The sequence below is a fragment of the Phascolarctos cinereus genome, unplaced genomic scaffold (genome assembly GCF_003287225.1).
Source record: "Phascolarctos cinereus isolate Bilbo 61053 unplaced genomic scaffold, phaCin_HiC Scaffold_4;HRSCAF=312, whole genome shotgun sequence".
NCBI lineage: Eukaryota > Metazoa > Chordata > Mammalia > Diprotodontia > Phascolarctidae > Phascolarctos > Phascolarctos cinereus.
In genome coordinates, this window is record NW_027555847.1 from 339694096 (window position 1) to 339720725 (window position 26630).

General features: G+C 41.6%; 1 protein-coding gene across 1 annotated transcript in view; it reads left to right on the forward strand.

Moving 5' to 3' along the window:
• LOC110215539 (chondroitin sulfate proteoglycan 4-like) overlaps window positions 1–10961 on the forward strand; it is an 85207-nt gene extending 74246 nt beyond the window's left edge. The window contains 2 exon segments of the mRNA XM_020997126.2: window positions 5504–5687; window positions 7784–10961. Of these exon segments, the coding sequence (XP_020852785.2) occupies window positions 5504–5687; window positions 7784–9900 (2301 nt within the window). The 3' untranslated portion in view covers window positions 9901–10961.
• Window positions 10962–26630: the final 15669 nt, after the last annotated feature.

The following is a 26630-nucleotide window of genomic DNA, read 5'->3' on the forward strand; positions in this document are numbered from 1 at the left end:
GAAATTTACTGCTCTCTGCTACTTCTAGCAATCATAGCTCAATTCACCGTGATACTTCATTGATCTAATGTTAATTTATCAGTGTCAGAAATTTATATGACCTTTCATGTTAATCAGATATTCCATGATACAGCAGATCCATAAGAATTGCTAGTGAGATTCTAGATATATCTTTTTTCATTCTTCAAAAAAATTATTTTTTAAGTAACAATAATTTATTTTCTCTCCCTCCACCTTCCCACCCATCCCAAGCCCCCAGTGAAAAAAAGTAGAAAAAGAAAACTAAAATTCTTGTAATACACCAAATCCCCACATTGGCCTTATCTAAAAATATGTCTAATTTTGCACCCTGAGTCTACCATGTCTTTCAGGAGGTAGGTAGCATGTTTCATCACTGGTCCCCTGTAATTATGGTTGATTATTGCAGTGATCAGAGTTCTTAAGTCTATCAAAGTTGTTTGTCTTTACATTATTATTGTTATCGTACAAATTGTTTTCCAGATTCTATTCACTTTACTTTCTTTACTTTTATCAGTTCATATCGGTCTTCCGGGTTTCTCTGAAACCATCCCTTTCATTATATCTTATAGCATTTCATATGTTCATGATGTACCATGATTTATTTAGCTTTTCCCTTAATTAAGGGGCACCCGCTTAGTTTCCATTTCTTTGCCAAAAAGGGCTACTATAAAGATTTTCCTGCATGTGATTCCTTTTTCTCTTTCTTTGATCTCTTTAGAGTCTAGAGCTACAAATAGTATCAATGGGTCAAAAGATGTATGCAATAAAGCAACTTTTATTTTTATTTTATTAAGGCAGTTGGGGTTAAGTGACTTGCCCAGGGTCACACAGCTAGTAAGTGTCAAGTGTTTGGTCTGGGGCCAGATTTGAACTCAGGTCCTCCTGGCTTCAGGGCCAGTGCTCTATCCACTGTGCCACCTAGCTGCCCCTGTAAAGCAACTTTTAGAACATAGTTCCAAACTGTTTTCCAGAATGACTATACCAATTCATAGCTCCACCATGAGGGCATAAATGTTTCTATTTTCCTATAGTCCCTTCAACATTTGTCATTTTCTTTTTCTGGGTCATCTTTGCCAATCCCAGTCTCGGAAAAGTTAAATTTGGAATTTGGAATCACACAGCCAGTAAATGTCTGAGATGAGACTTGAACCCAGGACTTCCAGAGTTTAAATCTAGTACTGTAGTCACTACACTATGGGGACTCTCAGCTAACCCTTGTGATGATTCTTCTAGGTTCATAGATGCTTCCTTTGCAACTGCCATATGCCGCATTCATTTTTTCTTTAACGAATAATGTGCCAAGTGTATGTCAATGCACTAGGTCCTGGGGGAGATAGAAATATGAATAAGAAATGGTCTGTGCCCTAAAAGAACTTCTAATACAGTAGTATTTTCCCCAAGATAAGGCAGAGAACTATATTACTTTCAGCCTAAGAAAAAGATAACTAGAAATGTTGGGGCCCAGAGAAATGGGGCCTCCAGCACCTTGCACAAAAAGGCTGGTGGAATCCATAGTCTTTACGTATCCTCTGATGGATATCCAAAGTGCAAGATGTTTTATAGGCAAGGGTGGAACCTGACTCTGCCTTGATCTCACAGATTTGGATCTCTTAGTGACTGAGAGATAATTATAAAGTATATACTGTGTAAATATAATCACTCCTCTAGCAGGGAGGGAAATCTCTCAGAGGTGTCCATTGATATTTTTAATTGCTAAATCCAATGGCCTTTTCTCAATCCTCATCTTTCTTGACCTCTCTTCAGCCATTACAAGTGTTGACAACATCCTCTTCTAGAATACTCCCCTTTCCCTTGGCTTGCGTGACCTTGCTCTCTCTGTTGCTCCTCTTTCCTCTTTTTATACCATTCCTCAGTCTCCTTTATCAGTTGATCATCCATTTTCTACCCCTTCAGAGGACAGCCCCCAAACCTGAGACCTAGACTCTCTTCTTTTTTCTCTCTATACTCTTTTCTTTGAAGATTTTATTTGATTCCATGGGTTAAATTATCAATTCTGTACAAATGAGTCCTTAGTTTTTCTCCTGAAATATAATTTTGTATTATAAATTTTGCCAACCTGATAGGTGTGAAGTGAAACCTTAGAGTTGTTTTAATTTGCATTAGTAACTTGGATCGTTCTTTTATATGTTTGTTGATGGTTGTATTTCTTCTTTTGAAAACAGGCTGTGTATGTCCTTTGACCACTTTATTGGGGAATGGCTCTTTTGAAACATTCTTTCTCTTGTAAATTCACACTTTGTTTAAAGCAGGGGGTCTTAACCTGGGGTCCATGGGTAAATTTTAGTGGGTCTGTGAACTTGGATGGGAAAAAATTTACATCTTTATTTTCACTAACTTTTAATTGAGATTTTAGTATTTCCATCCAGTCTGAATTTTTTTTTTTAGAAAAAGAAGGGGTCCATAGGCTTTCGATTGTAAAAGGTGTCTATGACACGCAAAAATGTTTAAAAATCCCTGATGTAGATGTTGGAAAGCCTTTATATATTTTTACAGGGAGTGGTTATAGTATATTATTACATTAATAATAACTCTTTGCCTCCATTGACATAAGTATCAAAGACCAGCCAATATCCAAAATAACTCCTTTCCTTTGATAGCAAACTATGCATCCCTTCTGTCATGAGAAAGCCAGGCTTACTTTACTATCTAAAATTATAATCCCTACAGGAATTGGATAGCCATGTTTTCAGGTTTAAGGGACTTCCTTCTAAAAAGAAGCAGACCACAACCATCACCACCCCCACCCCACACCAGTCAACTCCAATGGTTTCATATAACCTCCAGAAGCAAATATAAAATCCTCCATTTGGCCTTTTCCTATCTTTCCAGTCTTCTTATAACTTATTCCCTTCCCCTTTGTATTCTGTGTTCCAGTGACACTGGACTCCTTGGTCTTTCTCAGACAAGATACTTTATCTCCCCCTTTCAGGCATCTCATTCATTGTCTCTCATATCTGGAATTGTCTCCCTTCTCATCTCTATATCCTGGTTTGTTTGTTTTTTTAGGCAATTGGGGTTAAGTGATTTGCCCAGGGCCACACAGCTAGTAAGTGTCAAGTATTTGCTCTGAGGTCAGATTTGAACTCAGGTCCTCCTGACTTCAGGGCCAATGCTGTATCCACTGCGCCACATTCTATCCACTGCGCCACCCTCCTGGCTTTCTTGGATGCTTCCAAGTGCCAACTAAAATGTTATCTTCTGCAAGAAGCCTTTCCTAATCCTCCTTAATGCTGGTGCCTTCTCTCTGTTGATTATTCCAACATGTACAGAATATCTTTTCTTATACACAGTTGTTTTCCATGTTTTCTATCCATTTTTACTGTGAGTTCCTCAAGAGCAGGAATCTTTCTCTATATCTGTGGTGCTTAGCATAATTCCTCACACATAGTAGGTGCTTAATGAATGCTTGTAGGATTGACTTCCTTATGTTTGGAGTGGAGAAGGGATGAGATTTTCATTAGTGCCTACTGTGTACCAGACACAAACATCTCATTTAACCATTGTTTGCAACCCATGGGACAGCTCTCCCTAAGCCCCAACCAATGAGAACTACTATTATGTAAACTTGTTCTTGCAGATATGTAGATTGGACTATGTTACCATTAGAGATCCTTACAGCCCTAGATTTTTGGACTCCCTCCCTCCTAATACTTCCTCTACGTAGTCACCTACTGTCCTAGATGTTTTCATAAAAATTCCAGTTACTACTGGTAAACTTGTTTCCTGGTGAAAATGTATTGCCCTGGACATTTTTATTGGAGATTTCCTCTCTCAACTTGAAATCCATGCTTTGTTCTCAAACTCTCCTCCTGGAGTTCTTTATCAGTCCAGGGCAGAGCAAATGCTTGTCCCTGAGATCATCCCTTGGGGAAACTTACAGAACCAAAAACCTTCTGAAAAGCTTTGAATGACATCAGAGAGACCCTTATTGTGTATCATTAGGGCTGATGCATCTTCAGAGAAATAGCTTATTGCTGGGTAACAGGGATTTTCTGCATGTGGGCTGTGATATGAATTCAGTGAAGCGTATTGCATAGCCATGTACTGTAGTTGGACCACACCTTGTCTCATGCAACTTTTGTGTTAGTCACTGTGAAAAATCTTTACAAATACCCATATGTGGATTCAGTTAAATTTTTTGTTTATTGTTGGAGTTTTCTTGGCAAAGATACTAAATTGGTTTGCCATTTACTTCTCCAGCTCATTTTACAGATGAGGAAACTGAGGCAAAAGGTTAAGTGACTTGCCCAGGGTCACACAGCTAGTAAGTATGTGAGACTGGATTTGAACTCATGAAGATGAGTCTTTCTGACTCCAGGACTGGCACTCTATCCACTGTGCCATCTCACTCTTTGTATGTACTACCAATCTCCCCTGCAGCCTTGGATTTTAGCCCTAGAGCCAGAAGGGATCCCAAAAGGCATCTAGTCCAACTCTCTAATTTTATAGATTTTACCCACAAAAGGCTAGATCAGAGCTAAAATATCCTGACCTCTTAATTCTAGCAGACTAAAATTATAACTAGGCTAAAATATTGTAATTCAGACCCAGAACCTACAGTAACTCTCTTTACTCTTAACATTACTCAGTTTTAAGATCAGAGAAATTTCGAATTAGAAAGGGTTTTAGAGCTCATATGATCAAACTTCCTTATTGTGAAGATGCACAGCCGAGGTCCAGAAAAGTAGAATGACTTACTTGAGGCCATAGAGATAGTTAATGGAAGAGCTTGGATTTGAACTCAGGTCCTTTGACCCCAAAACCAATGTACTCTCCTCTGTTGCAATTCAGTTGGTTTCTTGTCCACACAATAGATTTGGATGACATATGATGAGGATAGCTTTTCAAGACATTGTATTTTTATCAAATACTCTTTGAGAAACAAAATTGCAGCATTTACTGATATCAAGACACCTTAGACATCCATTTTTGTGTGGTTTTGTTTATGTCTAGCTCTTCATCAATAAAAAGCACTCAGCATAGGATGAGGCACCCAGCAGGTGCTTAACAAATATTGATTGATTGATTGATTGATTGATTGTCTGTGAAGCCTTCCAATAGAGTGTAAGTTCCTTGAGGCCAGGGCCTTTTTTCATTGTTGTCTTTGCATCATCAGCACTTAACACAGTGCTTCTCATGTAGCAGGTGTTTAATAAGTGCTTGTTGGATTGAATTGAGCCGAATTGAATTGGACTGAGTGGTTCAAAGCATAAATCCAGTCTTTAGCAAAAGCAGGCTGATGAGTCAGGTGTGATGTAGAAGGGATTCTTGGTCAGGTATGAGCTGGACCAAATGGCCCCTGGAGTCCCTCTCAGCACAGCAGATTTTGCGATAATCAGAATACAAAGGAAGATTAAGACAAATAAAATACATGCAGATCCTTTCTTCCACTTTTATTGTCTTTCTTGCTCCTACCAGATCTTTAAAGCTAATGGCTTGATTTGTCTTGAATTTTCAACAGGTTAATGAAGGTCTGATATCATACAAGCATGCAAACAGTGAAATTCAAGTCTGGGATGCAGAAGACTCTTTTACATTCACGGTGTCCTCGCCTCCAGCTATTCTGGGACCCCAGGTGTTTCCTATTACAATCTCATATGATATCATCGAGCCTGGTCAGCACAGTCACCTTCTTGCAAACACAGGTAAAGTGACTACAATGTGAGGCTATTGTGTTTTTATGATCAACTGTAGTCGATATGGGGAGTGGGAAGAAAGAGCAGAGCTCAGAATCTCTCCCTCTGGCTTTTTAATCAAGCTCATGATATTAACCTCAGTATTTCTGGTGCATGTAGTTAGGGTTCTTCTGCACGCTGCTGTCCATCTCCCTACCTGTGTGTTTTGTCCAAATCTGTTCTGTTTCCTATTGTGAAAAAATTTTAGAAGTCATCTGGACTATGATAAGATAGGAAATTATATAATTGCTATTACTGAAAGACAGTGAATAATAGTTTATTGTTGTTGAGTCATTTTTCAGTCGTGTCTGACTCTCCATGACTCCATTTGGTGTTTTCTGGGCAAAGATACTGGAGTGGTTTGCCATTTCCTTCTCCAGTTCGTTTTACAGATGAGGAACTGAGGCAAACAGAGTTAAGTAACTTGCCCAGCATCACACAACTGGTAAGTGTCTGAAACTGGATTTGGACTCATGAAGATGAGTTTTCCTGATTCCAAGACCATTGCTCTGTCTACTGCACCACCTAGGTTATTGGAAAAGGGAAAAAAAGAGCTTTAGATAACTTTCTACTTTTTATGATAAATACCTAAAAGGAATTTAATAATACACATCATCACTTTACTATTTTATCATACCCTTGACCTAAAATTCCCAAAAGAATAATAGTAGTAAGAAGAATAAATAAAAATGTTATGTGTTTTTTAAAATTTGCAAAGATTATTTCATTGAGTCCTCATAACAACCATGTGGAGCCTCTATTTATAATCTAATCTCTGTTTTATAAATGAGGATACTGAAAATCAGATGTTAATCAGAGTCATTCGATGCTGTCTGGTGTTCTTTTTGCTCAACCGTGTTACTTCCCTGTGGCAAATGACAGAAGAGTTGTTTGTTGGCCCCTTCCCATATTGGCGTATGTGTTAGTCCCTGCACATGGTCTCCATGCTTTTGGACTAGCAAGTCCCCTTGTCCCTCCCAACCTCCAGCTCCCATTGCTTTTAAAGACTCACCTTATGCCCCCACTTCTCTAGCCTTTCCTGGTCCCTCTGGCTTCTAGTGACATCCCTTCAAAGGTTACCTTCCACTCACTCTGAATTTATTTTGTAAGTTCTGATGTATATGTTGTCTCCCCAATCCCCATTAGGATGGGACTATATGCCCAGTACTCAGCGCGGTGCCTGGCACTTGATACACTCTTAATAAATACTTGTTGACTGATTGATTTTGGAAATTTGCGCCTATGGCTGTGTTTAGTGTCAGGTCCATCCTGACACTAAAGGTAGACCAGGAAATTAAAACACCTGAACTAAGACTCCTCCGCAAAAGTCCTGCTGGTTGTGGTGTGGAAGGGACCTTGAGTCCTCTGCCTGTGGAGCATAGGGTTGATGGACCCTATCAAGCTGAAAAGGTTTCAGTTATGAGCTAGTGACTCACTTTGTATCTATCGCCAAAGAACCAACCTAGCCTAGTTCAGAGAGTTTCATCCCCAGGTGATTGTTTGTGGTAGCCACAACAATTCATGAAGGAAAAGCAGCATGGTACAGTGGAATATTTGCTGGCCTTGGAGTCAGAGGTCTTGGGTTCAAATCCTGTGTCTGCCACTTAGCAGCTGTGTGACCTTGAGTCAGTCACCTAAGCAGACCTGAGCTCTGTTTCTTCATCTGTAAAATGAAGGGCCTGGCTGGGATTAGATGGTTTCTGAGGTCCTTTCTAGCTCCAAATCTGTGATCCTGTACTCAGCCTACAAGTTGTGAGTAGGTTGTGATTGACTTTATGGAGGAAACAACCACACTGAGGAAATCATAAATTTTTTGAAACTGAAGTGAAAGAAACTCAGCAACAAAAGCAGAAAAGCTCTTTTGAAGCTGAAATGCTAATTTAACAGTATGATCTGATGTGCATATTTTAAGTGTTTGGATGTATCTAATATACCGGACAGCAAAGATAATCCAAATGCATAAGAAACAAAGAAGTTCTGTATTCAGACCATGTCTGAGTGGGGAGGCAGTCAATTTATCACATACAAATCTGTTTCAATAAAATACTGTTCTTTTCTTTTTATAGGAGCTGTTGTCCAGGAAGGAATGAAAGTCTTAATTGATAGATCTAAGTTAGATGCTTCAAATCTTCTAGTTAAATTACCTGAACCTCAACGTGCTACATATGAAGTCTGGTACCAGGTTACATCTCTTCCCCACCATGGTACAATTGTGGTTGGAGAGAGAAATATTACCAAAGAAAAACCCTATTTCTCACAATATATAATTAATAAATACGGCATCTCGTATCACCATGATGACTCCGAATCCCTTGCTGATAATTTTACCTTCTCGGTTTGGTTGAACCAGAAGAGCAAGTCTGCCACAAAACCAGAGGCTGACTTTCTTGAAGAGGTATTTAATATCACCATCTCTCCTGTGAATGACCAGCCACCAAAGCTGAAGACAAAAGGACCTTCTCTGAAAGTGCTTCAGGGCAATATGTTCAGGATGGAACCTGACAATCTGAAGGTGGAGGACTTGGACAACTCCCCGGAAGAGATCGGATACACAATCATCAGCAGTCCCACCAATGGCTTTCTAGCAAGAGCTCCCCATCTAGACGTTGCCGTTCACCAATTTACACAGGCTGACATTGACAATGGCCAGCTGTGGTTTGTACAAGATGGAAGTCCAACATCTGGGGTGTTTTACTTTAGTGTGACGGATGGCAAGCATCGTCCACTGTACAAACTCTTCCACCTGGAGGTTATACCTATCTCTGTCACCCTTGTGAATCTGACTGACCTGCTCCTTCCCCAAGGCCAGACCTCGGTCTCTATCACTAATGTACATCTGTCAGCAATGACCAATGGAAAAAGTACTGAGATTGCTTACAAACTAATCCAGCCCCTCCAGCATGGGTACCTGCTCATGGGAAATGAACGAGTCACTAACTTCAAACAGGAAGATTTATTTTCTGGAAGACTCTCTTACCACATGACAAATCTCACTGCCTCCCAGGACGAGTTAAAGTTCATGTTGTTTACAGCAGAGAACAACCTGACAGACCAGGCCCTCCACATCCGAGTGCAGCCTTTGCTGCAAGTCACTTCCAGCCTGAAAATCCCCAACAGGGTGACTTATCAGTTGAGGCAGAAGGACCTGGATGCTACTAAACTTGCCAATTTGACAAAGAGCATTCCCAGATTTGAAGTCACAGAGCCACCTGTCCATGGAAGACTTATAAGAAGAGTCAGTCGCCATGCCAAACCAGAAGGGATTGATCTGTTTACTCAAATGGACATTGATCAAGGTATGCTGATGCTTGATACACATGCTAACATGACTGGTGTGGATACGCTTAATGATTCCTTCACCTTCACACTCAAGGCAGACCATGTGCAGCCAGCTATAGGCTACTTTCCGTATACTATTGTGCTGCCTGATCCCTTGTTTGTACAGAATTTTACACTAGAGGTGCCATCGTCATCAGATGGTCTGATGACATCTACAGTTTCCCAAGAAAAGGCTATGATTCCCATAGGACCCACGGCACAGACTAAAGGCCCAAGGAAGACAACACAGATAAGAAGACTGGGTTCAGATCTCCAGGGAAGTTGGAAAGGGAGAGATCTGGTGGCAGATGCAGAGACTCCTGTCACCCAGTTTGCCTGGCCAAAGGCCACCACTGAAGTGAGCTCAAGGACAGCCAGAACACAGCCCAGAGAGAGCAGCGATCCCCTCGTGGTCATCGTACCACTTGCTGTTGCCGCCTTTCTGTTGATAGTGACTGTAATGTCACTTTGTATCTGCCTGATGTGCCGCAAGGTAAAAAAAGCTAAACCCTTCATCGATCCTCCAGCCAGCCCAGAGCCCAGGACTCCAAACCTAAGTCCAGAAAGGAGTGTGACCATCCCCTCTGTCACAGTGACACCCCTTAAAAGAAGCTCCAGCAGCCCAGCAGTCAGCCCTTATCTGGCCTCAAGCAGCAGCCCAGCGGTCAGCCCTTATCTGGCCTCAAGCAGCAGCCCAGTGGTCAGCCCTTATCTGGCCCCAAGATGTCAGCCGTTGCTTGCCCCAGTGGCTAAACCGGTGGAGAAAGTCTCTCTTTGGGATGCCTGGAAGAATCTGGATCCAGAAATGGTCCAGCACTGCCGGAAGACCAACCCAACGCTTAGGCGCAATCAGTACTGGGTCTAGGCAGGCATGAAAATGTGCAGAGTGGTTTGGCTTCCCACCATCTGCAAAAAGATCTGTGGTAGCCCTGTCAGCTAGTTTTTAATGTTATTTATTTTTGTGTGTCTTTTGTAAGAGGCTCAGTATCCCTGAAAAGGAAGATGGAGTTTAGTTACAATATATTTTTCATGAAATAGAAAAGTCTATTTGTATAAACCCATTACAAAAGACTTCTGCAATTCTTCTTCTACATCTGAGTGTTTTAGTACAGGCAAAAGTTAGTGATGATTAAATATTTTTCTTCCAAGATACAAGCAACTCTCCTCTCAAGTCAGAATAGCTTGTCTATTTGGAAGCTGGTCCTAATGCAAGAAAACTATGGTGGTGTTTTGTTTTGTTTTGTTTTTTCATGGATTCCCTCCCAGTGAGTCAATTGGAAATACAAGAATCTTTTTAGTAAGCAGGAGAGGCTATTTATTGAATCATTGAACCTGTTTCTGTGTTGTTTATTTTAAAATTTGCTTTATTTTTTTGGACCTTAAGCTACAACCTCTAGGCCGTCCTTGTCATCTTTTAATGCAGTAAATGCCTCTGTCATCATCTGTGGTTTGGGAGAGAAAGCCAGCAGGGCTGGCCACCCTTCTGGGATAGTTTCTACAAGCTTCATGTGTCATCTAGAAACATCTGCTAGTCTCTGTTACAAACCAGGACTTTATAGCACACTTCACTTTAAGGGTTGGCAAAGTCAAAAAGTTAGAGCAACGTTGAGACTTTGTGGATTGATTTCATAAGTTCAGTCACTGTTATGTTTGCATTACCTGTGCCTTTTACTGTATGAAACATTGTGTGTTGCCAACATTCTCGTCTAGTAGAGGGGAAGAAATATTCTATTTCAGCCTCAGTTTCTCTCAAAGTAAAATGAGGATAGCAACATGTAGAGCAGAAAATTTGCCCTTGATCTTTCAGATCTGAGCCTTGTTGAATGTATCAGTTTTATACTTTGATCTGTTTTGTATAAACTGTAGTGGAAAGTTCCCTCCCTTCGTATACACTGTGAAAAATGAATAAACTTGCTATTGAGTATGTTTAAAGCCTATTATGTAGCATACCATGGAAAGGAGGGGTTGGAAATTCCACAGTAGTATGTTTTTAAACGTGTCTTATGAATGGTAACCATGAGCAGTTTCTTTGTAAATTGGGTTAATGCCCCTTAAATTTTTTTAGCATACAGACATTTCAAAAGGGGAGTGTGAAAAGCCAAGAAGCCCTTTGTTAGCAGGTGGAATGCATTAAGAAAAGATACTTGGTAGGAATATTTATGGAGGTGGAGGAGGGGTCACAGCCCCCCCTAAAACTCTCCCTTGGCCTCCCCAGGTGCACTCCATATGGAAATCACTTTCTTTCCCCCCCCCCTTTCTTTTCAGCACTTCTGCCTTCAAATCCTAGCAAGAGCTATTTAACTCTGTTAAACAACCAGAGCTGTTTAAACTCACCCATTTTGAGGCAACCATGCACAATTTACCAAATCGATTGGAGAATAACATATATTACAGCCTGGTTTCCATGCTTTGTAAGTGAGCAGATCCAGGAAAACTGGAAAAGGTTGAGAGACATCAAACACAAAGTCTCAGGGAGCCTCGGGGCCTTTCTGGAGGGAGCCAGGGATGCAGAGAAGGCAGCAGTGATGCCACGTTTCCATTCTCGTGTAGGCCAACAAACATCATGCCAGCTGCAGTTACCCTTAAAATAGGGAAGTGATATTCTCACTCTCCCACCCTCACCCCAACACACATAAGCACTCACTGATTTCTGTTTATTAAGGAAGTGTCCCAAGATAGTTAGACATCTTAATGAGGCCTGTGGAATCCTTAGGAAGTAGGGGAAAGGGTTTTGTTTCCATGTCATTCCTCTTGGAGAGAGAAGTAGAACAGGGATGGCATGGGTTATTGAGAGGAGTGGGAGAGGCAAAGAGGATAATTGGCTTCCACTGGGCATTTGGCTGTGAATGGAGGATAGATACAGACAATCATGTAAGAAGATAGCAGTGTCAGTGAATCTCTGTGCTTTTTTTTTTTTAAGTATAGAGGCTTGGGTATGTTTGTAGGTCATTGGAAAGGGGTCAGTAGGAAGGAAGAGACTGAAGATTAGAGAGGACATAGTTTTGAGGGCAGTCTCCTAAGAGAAGGCAGGACGGGAAGGGATCAGGAGTATATAGAGAAAGGCTGGCCTTGGGGGAGGAGATAAGTCTCCTTGCCAAGAGGCGTCTAAGTGGTACGGTGGATAGAGTGCCGTGCCTGCAGTCAGGAAGACCTGAGTTCAAATCCAGTCTCAGACACTAGCTATGGACAGGTCACTGCTTCAGTTTCCTGAGCAGTAAAAGTGAGGATCATAGCACCTACCTCACCAGACTATTGTAAGGACCAAATGAGATATTTGTAAGGCGCTTGAAATCATGCTTGGCACGTAGCAGGCACTTAATTAATGCTTGTTTCCTACCTTCCTTTTTTCTCAGAAATTAGAATGAAGGTGGGACTAGTAGGAAGATACTCATGGAATATTTGTGGAAGATATTCAGTCATTTCAGTCACGTCCAACTCTTTGTGGCCCTGTTTGAGGTTTTCTTGGCAAAGGTACTAAAGCCATTTTCTTCTCCAGCTCATTTTACAGATGAGGGAACTGAGGCAAACAGGGTTAAGGGACTTGCCCAGGGTCACACAGCTCGTAAGTGTCTGAGGCCAGATTTGAACTCAGGAAGATGAATCTTCCTGACTTCAGGCCCAGTGCTCTATCCATGGTGCTATCTCTCTCAGTAAAATATGGTTTCTAGTTACTCAACTGAGAAGGCGGAAAAAATGAATAGTATCAGAGGTTTAAAGAGAGAAGATTTTAAACAACCTCTGTGGGGAATAGGATAGCAAATAACTTCAGGAGGAGTAAAAGGATTGCCTTGTTGTTGCGAGGGCCCAGTTGAGATTCTGACGTAGGAAGACTTGAACTCCTTAAATCCCGGTGACACGTACCTACAGAAAGCATCATCTCCTGAGGCAGGCGGTCTTACAGTTCTTTCAGGAGCATGTCTCTGTTCCATCTCTATACTCTTTAAATGGTGCCCAACCTTCTTCAAACCTTTCTGAGTTTAGATCTTGTATCTCTTTTCCAAAGAGAGCAAACACAGTTTGGACAACATGTTATGCGAATGTTTTTTTAAAATGGGAGATTGGGGGTCAGGCTCTAGACACAAAGACATTACTAAAGTGCAAAGAAACTGTCCAGTTCTTAGTTTCTGTATTGTAGGTATGACTGTATTGTTGTAGATATGGATAGAACTGGACTTGGAGCTAGGAAGATGGGTATTCAAACACCACCTTCAATAATTTACTGGCTGTGTGACCCTGGACAAGTCATTAACCTCTCTGAGCCTCAACTTCCTTCTCTGTAAAATGAAGATCATAATACCTAGAGTACTCAGGGTCATTGCAAGGATTACATGAGATAGTGTATGTAAAGTGGCTCGCAAACTTTTAAAATACTATACAGGGTGTCCCAAAAGTTTTTGTGCAGTTTTAAGCTATTAAGTGCCAGATAGAATGATTCCCCACCCCAAGAAGGGAGAACATAACAATGCCTCATCTGTAATGAAGCAGAACCAAAAGTTCTTTGACCAAAAGTCTTGGTCCCATTGGCCATGATGTCTCTGGTCAAGCATATTTTCCTCCTGGGTCTAAGTGAAAGAGGCCCAATCATTTTCTGCTCCATTTTATTTTCTTCATTTAATAGGGACTGGTGTTGAAAAATCATTTTTCCCCATTAGGAGGAAACAATTAGACACAAATAATAGTTCAATCATGCTGCTTTAGTAAAAATGTCTGCTAGAACAAAGACACCATATAAAAGTCAATGGGTAGAAGCTCTTTATGAATTCCTTTATTAATTATGGGGTTTAAGGAAGTTTATTTCCAAAGAACTTTGAAAAGGGATCCCCCACTGATTTCCAGATGTATTCAATTAAAAAGAAACAACATTCGCTTTTAGTGCTAGCTCCAACATGTTGAAAAAAAAAAAAAAAGGAAGAGGGAGTAAGTAGTAGTTTGGGTGATCATCTTCAGTGTTTAAAAGGGGGTTTTTTAATTCAATTCAGTCTGAAGTTATTCATTTGAGGGCCTGCAAGCAATGGAAACAACTATAGCTAAAGGACAGTCCCACATGTGAGGAGCCCCTGTGGATGGGAGGGGGTGGGTTACAGAGGTTGACACCACAGGGCAGCTTTGCATTCTTTCCTGGCAGAATTACGGAATGTTGGAGCTAGAAGGGACCTTAAAGAACATTTTGTTCACCCTCTTTCTTGCCTCATTTTGCAAAGGAGGAAACAGAAGCCAAAAAAATGCAGTGGCTTCCTCTTGACCACACACCTTGTTGGTGGTCAAACCCAGGTCTTTTGACTTTAAATTGAGGGACATAGTGATGGGGGTTGGGGGGAGGGTGGCAAAGAAAGAGACTGTGGCTAAAAATGAGGGCCTGGGGATTCCTGACCTGCTACCGAGCTTTCGGTTGTGCCATCAAGCCTGGATGCAGGGATTAAACCCATCCTGTAGTGGACGATAAATAACATCATCTGAATTCCCTCAGTATACTCTCAGAGATGAAGAGAGCCTTAACTTTAGGCAATTCACTTAATTTCTCCAAAACTCAGTTTTGTTTTATTATAATAGTAATAAGCTAGGTTGCCCCATGGATAGAGTGCCAGACCTGGAGTCAGGAAAACTCACCTTTCTGAGTTCAAATCTGGCCTCACACACTTCCTAGCTGTGTGACCCTGGGCAAGTCACTTCACCCTGTTTGCCTCGGTTTCCTCATGTGTAAAATGAGCTGGAGAAGGAAATGGCAAGCCACTCTAGTATCTTTGCCAAGAAAATCACAAATGGAGTCACAGAGGGTTGGATACAACTGAAATGACTGAACAACAACAAAATAATAATAACTAGCATTCATTTAGTGCTTCGAGATTTGCAAAGCACTTTGACGTCATCTCACTTGTTCCTGGGATACTATCTGATGATGGTATTATTATCCCCATTTTACAGATGAGAAAACTGGGGCAAAGGTTAGCCCAAGTCTCCTCTAAGATCTATACCAGGTTTAAATGGATGTTCTTTTCATCTCTTAGTTCAGGCCCTCATCATCTCTCACCTTTACTATTGCATCAGCCCCCTATTTGGGCTTCCAGCTTTAATTTCATCTATCCTATGTACTCCTGCCAAAGTAATTTTCTTTAAGCACAAATCTGACCACAATGTTCTCTGACTCGATCATCTACAATTCACTTTCTCTTGCTTATAGGATAATACACATTTCTCTGTTTAGTTTATAAGGTGCTACACAATCCAGCCTCATCAGACATTATACCTTCTCTCCTCTGTGATTGAGCCAAACTGGCCTTGTCTCTTCACATCACTCATATATTTGCATATCGCAAGTGTCCTAAGGTTTTACTGTGGCATCAAGACCAGGGGCAGCTAGGTAGTGCAAGTGGATACAGCAGTGGGCTTGGAATCAAGACTCATCTTCCTGAGTTCAAATCTGGCCTTAGGCACTTACTAGCTGTGTGACCCTGGACAAGTCACTTAACTCTGCCTCAGTTTCTCTTCTGTAAAATGGACTGGAGAAAGAAATGGTAAACCACTGTAGTGTCTTTGCCAAGAAAACCCCAAATGGGGTCATGAAGAGTTGGACATGACTGAACAACAAAAGACCATAAGCTCAGATTGCTAGTTTTCTTTAAAGCTCAGCTCAAACACTATCTTCTACATGAGGCCTGTCTGCATCCCCGCAGCTGGTAGTGTCTCCCCCACAAAAATACTGTATTTATCTATACTTTTGTATATGCATGTTTCCCCAATAGAATGTAAGCTCCTTCAGGAGAGGGATTGTTCCATTTTTTTTTTTCTGAAGCTCTAGCACCCAGAACGGTGCCTGGTGAATAGTAGGTAAATACTTACTGACTGATTGACCAATTAATTCCCACTAAGGTTTTAGTGATAGGAGATTGTCTTTACCTGAGGTACATCTATTTTAATATCAAACAGTGAAAAAGAAGGGTGGGATCTTAGGCAGGTGATGCCAGGGTAAGGAGATAGCAGAAAGAATAATGGATTTCAAGTTGTAAGGCCTAGGTTTAACACCCAGCTCTGTTCCTTACTGACTGGGTGACCTTGGGCAAGTCACTTCAGTGTTCTCTGAGGCTTTAGTGTCCTCATCTGTAAGATGGCAGGGTTAGACTAATGAATGCTAATGTCCTTTCAGGTAAACAAAGCTAAACTTGATAGAAATGGTAGAACAGGAAACATCCAGAATGGAGAAGCTTCAAGCTTAATGCTGTCAACATTTCTTTTTTTTGTGGGGCTTTCATATCTCACAGGTCTTCCAAAGGGAAGTTATTCTGCATCGGTCGGGGGCTAGTTATCTACTCTACTGGCCTTCTTGATCTCTTCCTGTCTTCTACCCTCTTCTTTCCTATCAGGTCACTTGGAAGGAAGCTTCTTTGACTTTCAATTCAAAGTGATAGAAACAAGGAAAAGATGGGGAAGCCCAAAACATTCCATTTTTTCCCCACTCCTTAAGGGTTAAAGTTTGAAATCACTGGTGACTTCTGAAGTTTCAGTCATTCAGGTTGTCCCATGCTTATTGCCATGGATAAGCCCATGGGATCATTAGGATAGATTAGGGTTGGAAGGGCCCTTAGAAGCTGTCTGCTTCAATCCCTTCATCATACAAGTGAAGAAAGTGAGATCCAGAGAAGTTAAGCCATTTGTTCAAGGTTGTACCGGTAGTAAATTGCAGAGTCAGAATTTGAACCTAGATCCTCTGATTCCTAACTGGTTTTCCCAGCATTGTCCAGTTCCCAGTTCCCGCAAGCTCCCTTGAATGTATAGGCCTGAGTAATTCACACACTCCTAGAAAAGCAGTCTTCCTTGCCACAGGTTTGCCATAAATTGTGCAGCTCATAGAGCTACTGGGTATGTAAGCATTAGGGGGCAGCGGCCTGGTTCTGTGGCATCCTGGACCCCTTGGGGCTTCCTTGTCCCCTGAGCCAAGCTGCAGAGCCAGGCCAGTGGACAGCCCGGCTTGATGTGTCTCACAGCTTCTCTGCCCATCAGGCCAAATCCCAGAAATCAGAAACGTGTCAGTGCCATGTTCTACAGCAAGACAACGATTTATTACATTTCCCAATATTTTTAGAAAGACTCATTGGTGTTTAGTCTAAGGGAAGCCTGGGCTTTCACAGTAGTGGTTGTGTTAGCAGCCCAGCCTTCCATGAACTCCCCAGCTCAGGTTGCAGGAGCTCATTGGGAAGAATGTACAGTTGATTGAAAGCGTGCATTAAAACTTCGAGCTAGAGAAGTTGGGTTTCATTATAGAATGTGAGCAGTGTTAATTTGGCCATTCAAAATGTTTATGTCTATGGAAAGGAAGCTGAGAAGTTCCACATGTGTTATGAGGCCAGGCTAAATTTAGGAAGGAGGGCCTCTGGAACTTGAGGAATATTATTAGTGAGGGCCATAATGAGGGTGTAACAAGAGTGATAGAGGACAGCCTTAGCAGTCAGCTTGTCAAGGGGTGTCAAACAGGCCTCCCTTCCTGCCCCATTGCCACCCAATACTCTGTAGGGGGCAGAAACCAGATTACAATGTAATTAATAACAAGGAGGCAGCTAGGTGGCTCAGGGGATAGAGTACTGGGCCTAGAGTCAGGAAGACCTAGGTTCAAATACAACCTCAGACACTTAACTAGCTGCGTGACACTGGGCAAGTCACTTAACCTTTGTTTGCCTTAATCCACTGGAGAAAGAAATGGCAAACCACTCCTGTATCTTTGCCAAGAAAACTCCATGACAATATGGTCCATGGAGTCGCAAAGAGTAAGACATGATGGAACAACCATGGAAAAACCTTAACACAATAAATTAAAATACAGTAGAACATAGATTATGTTAATTTGTGGGGGGTTTTTTGGGGGGAGGCTTAGGCAGTTGGGACTAAGTGACTTGTCCAGGGTCACACAGCTAGTAAGTGTCAAGTGTTTGGTCTGAGGCCAGATTTGAACTCAGGTCCTCCTGACTTCAGGGCTGGTGCTCTACCCACTGCGCCACCTAGCTGCCCCTATGATTTTCTAAGTCCATATGCTGCTGCAGAGATCTTTATGTATAGATTAGTGGCCCAGTCTCTATTTGAGTTTGATGCCATTCATCTAACCATTATCACCTTCAGATGAGGAAATGAAGACATCAGAAAGGAAGTTAAGTGACTGCTTCCGGCTCCCCTCCTTTTCTGGACTTCACCTCCTCCTCAGCCTGGAGAAACCTCCACCGCCCTGGTGATTAGTAAGGCTTATTCTTTCGATTGATGGGCAGCTAGGTGGCGCCATAGTGCATAGAGTGCCAGGTCAGAAGTCGGGAATACTCACCTTCCTGAGTTCAAATCTGCCTTCAGACACTTACTAGCTGTGTGACCCTGGACAAGTCATTTAATTCTGTTTTCGGCAGTTTCTTCATTTATCAAATGAACTGGAGAAGGAAATGGCAAACCACTCTAGTGTCTTTGCCAAGAAAACTCTAAATGGGGTCGTGAAGAGTCAGACACAGCCAAAACAACTGAACAAAATTGTTCTGATTGGTGAGGGTGAGTCCCCTCCTCGACCACCATTTCCTAAGGGCCCTGGTCATGCTCACTTAATTCCTCGCACAACTCACTCCCTAGACTTCTCTCTATCTCATCACCAGGAGCCTTGCTTCTGCCCAGGTACCTTCCTTCCTCCCTCCTCCGCACTTCTAGCTCCCTCATTAGAATGTAAGCTCCTTGAGGATAGGGGCTATCTTGTTTGCTTGTACAAAATGGATTTCAAAGTCCTAAGACTTTTGTCAAGGTGGGGCTTAGGCAAGATTGCAGGTAAGGGCAGGAGTTGACCAGGGAGCTTTGTTGAGGAGAGATGATCTTCCTCTATACTTTAGTAAAGGATATATGCTGTTCCAGATTCACTTGGGAAATGTTGTCAGAGAGAAAGAAAAAAAATTTGGGAGCTGTAGACATACAGCTGGCTCCTCAACATTCTCTGGTTTCCAGCTTGCCTCACTAAAGACATCTAATCTAGAACCTCTTACCTGCGGGGAAGGGAAGAGGTAAAAAATCAATATTCTCTCAACCAAAGAAGGGAGTCTTACCAAAGCAGCAACTCACAAAATGTCTCAGGGTTTTGAAACCAGGGTTCCTTTTGTATTTATATCCCTAATGCTTAGCACAGTGCCTGGAACATAGTAAGCACTGATAAATATTCTTTCTTTCTTTCTTTCTTTCTTTCTTTCTTTCTTTCTTTCTTTCTTTCTTTCTTTCTTTCTTTCTCTTTCTCTCTTTCTCTCTTTCTTTTTTCTTTTTCCTCTCTTTTTCTTCTTTCTTCTTTCTTTCTTTCCTTCTTCTTCCTTCCTTTCTTCCTTTCTCTTTCTTTCTTTCTCTCTTTCTCTTCTTTCTTCTTTTTCTTTCTTCTTCCTCTCCTTCCTTCCTTCCTTCCTTCCTTCCTTCCTTCCTTTCCTTTCTTTCTTTCTCTTTCTTTCTTTCTTTCTTTCTTTCTTTCTTTCTTTTCTTTCTTTCTCTCTTTCTCTCTTTCTCTCTTTCTCTCTTTCTTTCTTTCTCTCTTTCTTTCTTTCTTTCCTTCTTCCTTCCTTTCTTTCTTCCTTCCTTTCTTCCTTCTTTTCTTTCTTTCTTTCTTTCTTTCTTTCTTTCTTTCTTTTCTCTCTCTCTCTCCTCTCTCTCTCTCTCTCTCTCTCTCTCTCTCTCTCTCTCTCTCTCTCTCTCTCTCTCTTTCTTTCCTTCTTTCATCATTTATCTTTCTGTCTGTCTAAAGTCACCCAAGCAGTCAATGGCAGAGATGGAGTTTGAACCTAAATCTTCTGACTCTAAAGCCAATATCTTCCCAGTTTCAATTGGAGGGCCAACTAGTGAACCTTTTTAGTTCCTACATTTATTCATACTAATGTTTGTGTCCATGGAGCACCTAAAGGAGGCTGTCACTCACATGTTAAGCTGTTCACACCACAGACACAGTCATGGCAATAGCTATCCTCCCAGTGACCATGGGCCCAACCATATGTCCTCTTATCAATCTTCAGGAAGGAAGGAAGGAAGGAAGGAAGGAAGGAAGGAAGGAAGGAAGGAAGGAAGGAAGGAAGGAAGGAAGGAAGGAAGGAAGGAAACAGGCATTTATTAAGTGCATACGATATGCCAGACATGTATTAAGTACTAGAAATACAAATTCAGGCAAAAAAAGAAAAAAGACATTCCCTGCCCTCAAGGTGCTTATATTCTAATGGGGGAAGACACACAAAAGGGAGCTGAAAAGTGAGTGGAAGGGGATGAAAGAAAGGTGTATGATTTGATATTGAAATTCTGAGTTAGGAACAAGGATGGGAAGGGAATGAAGGCAGGCTAGCCTAGGCCTCTTTACAAAAGGTAGGCTCCAGAAGGACCTCACCAAGGGAGAAGGTGGAGTGGGCCTGTGTTGAGCAGGCCTCAGGGGTGGGAGGATAATTCAGGATGAGGAGACACCATGCTGAGGAAAGTTCCCCTATAAGACCGCAGCAAAGGCACATGATTTTTAAGTACAAACGGTCAGAAACTGGCCTGGGAGGAAAATGAAGGAGAAACAATGCTCCTGTGAGAAGTGTGTACTTACACTGACAAGCAGGCCCGACACTGTTAGTGTGCCTGCATCCATAATTCTCAGAGAGCAATCTGGAGGGTTTGTTGCTAACCCTCTGCGCTCTCTGTTGGTGGCTACATTAATTTTTTTCAGTGTTATTCCACTGACTAAAGAAGACTATCAAGCGTGGTTTCTGAGGCTGCCACTTGAGAGATAAGCACTGCTTTACAAAAAAATCAGAAAATCACACAAAGACTCGTTTGTGTTGTGGCTAGAAAAATTCAAATTTTGGTGATAGTAAATGCTATGGAATAGAGAATTGTGTAATAGGTTATAGGGGATTTAAGATGCCATGGTGAATGGTCTGATACTCCAAGTGGAAAAAGAGGCCTACTTTCAAAATGTCTGTGGAAGGTGCAAGATTCCAATGATGTTCTTGTTCTGACAGAACTGGATCTCGAATTCAGCATCTTCCCATCTACTGCCCGACCCTCCCCTCTTCCTAGTTTCCCTATTACTGTTGAGGGTACCATCATCCTCCCACTCACTCGGGCTCACGACCTTGGTGTCATCCTCAGCTCCTTACTCTCACTCCACATACAGTTTGTTGTTGTTGTTGTTATTTAATTGTTTCAGTAGCGTCTGACTCTTCATGACCCCATTTGAGGTTTTCTTGGCAAAGATACTGGAGTGGTTTGCCATTTCCTTCTCTAGCTCACTTTATAGAAGACGAAATGGAGGCAAACAGGGTTAAGTGACTTTCCCAGGGTCACACAGCGAGTATCTTAAGCCAGATTTGAATTCAGAAAGACTAAGTCTTCCTTACTCCAGGCCTGGCACTCTATCCATTGGGCCACCTAGCTGCCCATCAATCAGGAGAATAGGCTCACCAGTCAAAAGAGACGGTTTCTCCAGGATGGGAAAGTGGCTGGAGAGGAGATGAAGTCCAGAAAATGAGGGAAGCGGGGAGTAGTCACTCAGCTTCCTTTCTGATGTCTTCATTTCCTCATCTGAAAGTGATAGGGTTAGACTAGATCAGTGGCATCAAACTCAAATAGAAACTGAGCCACTAAACTGTACATAAAAATTCCTGCAGTAGCATATGGACTTAGAAAACCACAAATAAACGTTATCTATGTCCTATTCTATTTTAATTTATTTTGTTAAGATTTTTTGTGGTTATTCAGTGACATCTAACACAGCTAGTAAGTATGTAAGTAAGGATTTTAACTCATGAGGAGGAGTTTCTCTTATTCTAAGCCTAGGGATCTATTCACTGTGCCACCTGGCTGCCCCCATATAAACTATCCATTGTCAAATCATTCCTACCTTTACAATATCTCTCCACTCACATGGCCACCACCCTAGTTCAGTCCTTCATAACCCCTCACCTGGGCTACAGCAATGGCCTCCCAAACAGTCTCCCTGCTTCAAATTTCTCCTGATTCCAGTCTATCCTCTACTCAAGAGCCAAACAAGTTCCTTAAAACACAGGTCTGACCAATTCAGCCCACCACTCAGTACTTCCCCTTTATAACTCCAGACATTTAAAGCTCTTTGTAACCTGGCCCCTTCCCAACATTTGAGTCTTCTTACATTTTACTCTTCACACGTTTTGCTATCTGGTTATATTGGACAACTTGCTCTTCCTCCCATTGGACACTCCATCTCTCATCTTCATGCCTTTGAACTGGCTATCCCCCATACCCAGAAGGTTCTCCCTCCCCACCGCCATCTTTTAGTTTCCCTGACTTCCTAAAAGACTTAGTTCTAATCCCACCTTCTGCAGGAGGCTTTTCCCACCCTACCCCTACCCCCTTCTTCTCTATTCTATATATTTTGAACATACCAAGCTCTACATGTTGTTTCTTCTATTTGAATATAAACTCCTGGAGGGCAGGGCCTGTTTTTGCTTTTTCTTTATATCCACAATACTCAGCACAGTGCCTGGCACATAATCATAGCAAGTGCTTAATAAATATTTACTGACTAACAGAACAGATGGAATCCATGAAATACCTCCAAGACAGCACTAACATCATGTAACAAGAAATATGATTTGTTTGTTATGAATAATGAAGATTAAATCACTCACATTGAGGGGAAAATGCACATAAACCTACAGAAACAATGCATCATATTTGATATTTTTTTTGAAGTTTAGCATGAGTATGATTGGATCAAGATGTTTTCCTAAAGGAAATTTTGATTACATGTGTGGAAATCATGACAATTTGAACAACTATGCTTTGTGTTTATTAAAAAGGAATCTCATTATAGACAGGAGGACAACATATCACACATTCTTAAGAGGTCATACAAATGGAATTGTTTTCATGTTCAATTAATGAAAATAGAAATGATGCACTGCAATAAGAAGTCCATAATTGTTTCACTGTGCACATTTTTTCTATCATATTATCCTTTTGTAAATATGTCTTTACACACTTATTACAAGTATCCAAATATAAATTTGAGTTTTGACGCAATTTTTTTTTGCAAAGTGAAAAAAAGTTAAAATTATGTATTTCTGAATCTTCTGAATATAAAACTTCTTTCTAAATATACTTTTGTAAAATTCAGCAATGGGAGGGTCAGAGGTCTTAATTCTAGAGTTGGAAGAGGCCTTACAGAGCATCTTGTCCAATCCCCTCATCTTACAAGGGAAAAAACTGAGGCCCTGGGTAGGTCAGGGACTTACCCAAGATCACACAAATGGTAAGTGTCAGGAGGATTTGAACTGTTCTTTCCGTGATACCAAGCTCTCTCCAGCCGGCTGCCACCTACCTAAAATTCCCCCATTCCTTTGGGTTTAATGCTCCCTTCACTCATTTCATTCTGATATGAACTGAAAGGAAACTCAGCAGCCATCTGGTTCATCCCCCTCATTTAAAAAGAAAATTGGGGCAGCTAGGTAGCACAGTGGATAGAGTACCGGCCCTGAAGTCGGAGGGCCTGAGTTCAAATCCTGCCTCAGACCACTTGATACTTACTAGCCATGTGACCCTGGGCAAGTCACTTAACTCCAATTGCCTAAAAAAAAAATTTAATTTTATTATTTTTCCAGTTAATAAGCATTTGTTTTCATTCCCTGCTACTCCCTCCCCCCTCCCCATTCAACAACAACAACAATAACAACAAATAAAATTCTCATAGCAAATATGCCAGTGAATTGAAGCCACTTCCTCCGTTGGCCATGTCCAGAATTGTATGTGTCATTCTACATTTTAAAATTCTCACCTCTCTGATAGGAGGCAGGTAGCGTGCTTCATTGTGAGTCCTCTGGAAATATGGTTTGCCATTGCATTGATCAAAGTTCTAAAGCCTCTCAGAATTATTTTTCTTTATAATGTTATAATTGTATAAACTTATCTCTCAGTTCTGCTCACTTCCCTGTATCAGCTCATAGACATCCTCCACATTTCCTCTGAAACTGTCCATCTTGTCATTTCTTAAGGCACAATAACATCTCATTATATTCCTATACTATCATTTGTTCATTCAAACCCCTAATAGGTGGGCACCCCCTTAGGTTCTAGTTTTTTATTTCTATGAAAAGACCTGTATATAGATATAGATATAGATATAGATATAGATATAGATATAGATATAGATATAGATATAGATATGTGTGTGTATATGTATGTATATATTTTTTATATCCCACTGCACTGCCCTCCTCCACATTCCTCTTTGCTTTTTCAAGTGCAAACATTTCCCTCTGCTTTCAGATTACAGAATATTGCAGCTGAAAGGAAGCCTAGAGATCAATGAATTTAAAAAGTCCATTTTACAGAAAAAGAAACTGAGTGTCATAGAGGCCCAGTGCCTTTTCAAAGGCCATCTGGAGGGCAACAGATAGGGCACTGGAACCCAGGATTCCTGATTCCTAGGCCAGGTCTGTTTTATTCCACCTGAAGACCCCCTTTTATTGTATGCCTTCTCCCCTGCCTTAGCTGCTCTCAAGTCTTCCTTTCTTTTTCCTAAGACAGGCACAGTTTAATTCTCCAGCACTTTTAGGGTCCGTGTTTTCCACCGACCTTACACTAAAGGGCTCTAGCTTCCCTTGGGTCTCTGCCTGGCTCTGAGAGCCAAGGAATCATCTTGGGGCCTCTCTGGGTCTTGGAGCAGAGGAGAAGCAGGAATCTCACTTCTGAGAAGTTGCAGGAAGAATATGGAGGATGGAGGAATCAGTCTGGACAGCACTTCTCTCCCCTCGCTTAGAGGGACAGCCTCCCCGCCAAGAATTGCAGAGACAGCAATCTGACCCTTTCTTTCCAAGTCACCGTAAATGGAGTCTGCATTTATTCTGAAAAGAGTTCCCATCTTTGTGGCTGATGTTGCCATGGCCAATTGCAAACCCAAAGACTCAGATTCAGAAACTCTCTCCCAGGGTATTGTATTGTAATTGAAAGCAGAGCTGGCCTGTACAGCCCTTCCAAGGGTCTTATAGGGAGAATTGCGAGAAACTAGGACAGAGAGGGGAAAAAAGTGGTCAGAGCCAGAAAAGACAATGTTTTAGTAGTTATAAGAAAGAAAATGGGCTGGAGGCTGCTACATGGGTAATTTCTACTCAGCTTAACAAAATGACAGGAGAGGTCCCAGAAGTCTGGGCCCAAAGGCTCTGCAACTCAGGGCAAGGAGGATTGGGTGCTTGGCTGAACTGTCCCCCTGACTCATGTTACCAGCATTGTCTGTTAGCATCTCCCTTGGTCCACCTAGAATGCTACAATGAATAGAGCACAGGACTTAAACCTGAGTTTAAACCCTCCCTCAAATACTTACTATCTGTGTGACCCTGGGTAAGTCACTTAAACTCTCTCAGCCTCAGTTTCTCCATCTGAAAAATGGAAAGAATAATAGCACCCACTCCATAGGATGGTTATAGGGATCAAATGAGATAACAAGTAAGATGCTTTGCAAACCTCAAAGCTCTGTATAAATATTAGCTATCATCATCAGTGTCATTATTGTTATCTGTTAATTGGAGATGCCAGTACCTGCCCTTATCTGCTACAAAGGCCTCTGCGAAAGATTTCTTAAGACATCATTATGGTCTGAGCTCTTATAAGTCAAGTCCCATATACATTGGAAATATTTTCAGCCGATGAGGAAATAAAGCTTATTTCTATGGAAGCACTCAAAGGATCTGGTAGAGAATACTTCCACAAATACAGGAGCAACTCAGATGTGACTTAGTCCAAGGCAAGGGTTTAAATGGTAAATGTTAAACAATCAACTCTCCGAAAAAAATGCACACAGGACACACTTTTAAGTTTAATCTGCATTATTAATATTTTCTCCATCACTTTAGTCAAAAGGCCACACGTAAGGATTTAGAAGGCCACATGCGGCCTTGAGGCCGCTGGTTCCCCAGACCTGGTCTAGACCATCCACAAAATAATAAATCGAACCCTGATTTATTGCATTTCCCGATTTCTAAGGTGCAAATGCTCACACTGAAAATTTAACAATCAGATCTCATGCACTGATTGCAGCTAACTCCAGCATACCCCTCGTCTTAGGGAACCTTCTGAGGTACCTTGAGATTAAGTGATTTAGGATCATGAGTCTTCAATTTGGACTGGAAGGAGCATTAGAGGTCATCAAGTCCAACACCTTTGTTTTACAGATAACAAGACTGAAGCTCAGAGGGATTAAGTGACTTACCCAGAATCATTCACCAAGTATATGTCAGAGGGAGAATTTGAACCCAGCGCTTTCTGACTCTGAGCCCAGCAATCTATTACACTGTGGTAAACCTCCATGATTTACTTTCATGAGACCAGCATTTCTGTCTAGCAAGAGGTTTCTGAATGGTGGCACAGTGATGACTGGCCTGTCCATCCTAATTTCTGCCTCCTACAGCCCACTAGACCCTTTTGCCATAGGAAGTCTCATTTATTTGGTTTAAAAACACACACACACACACACACACACACACACACACAACTAAACCCAACAGCAGCCTATGATTCAGGCCATGAGGCAGAATTCCAGATGTCGTATTTGTGTTCCAAAGTGTTGATCACTGGTAAAACCAAACCTGGAATGTGTCCGCGCCTGAA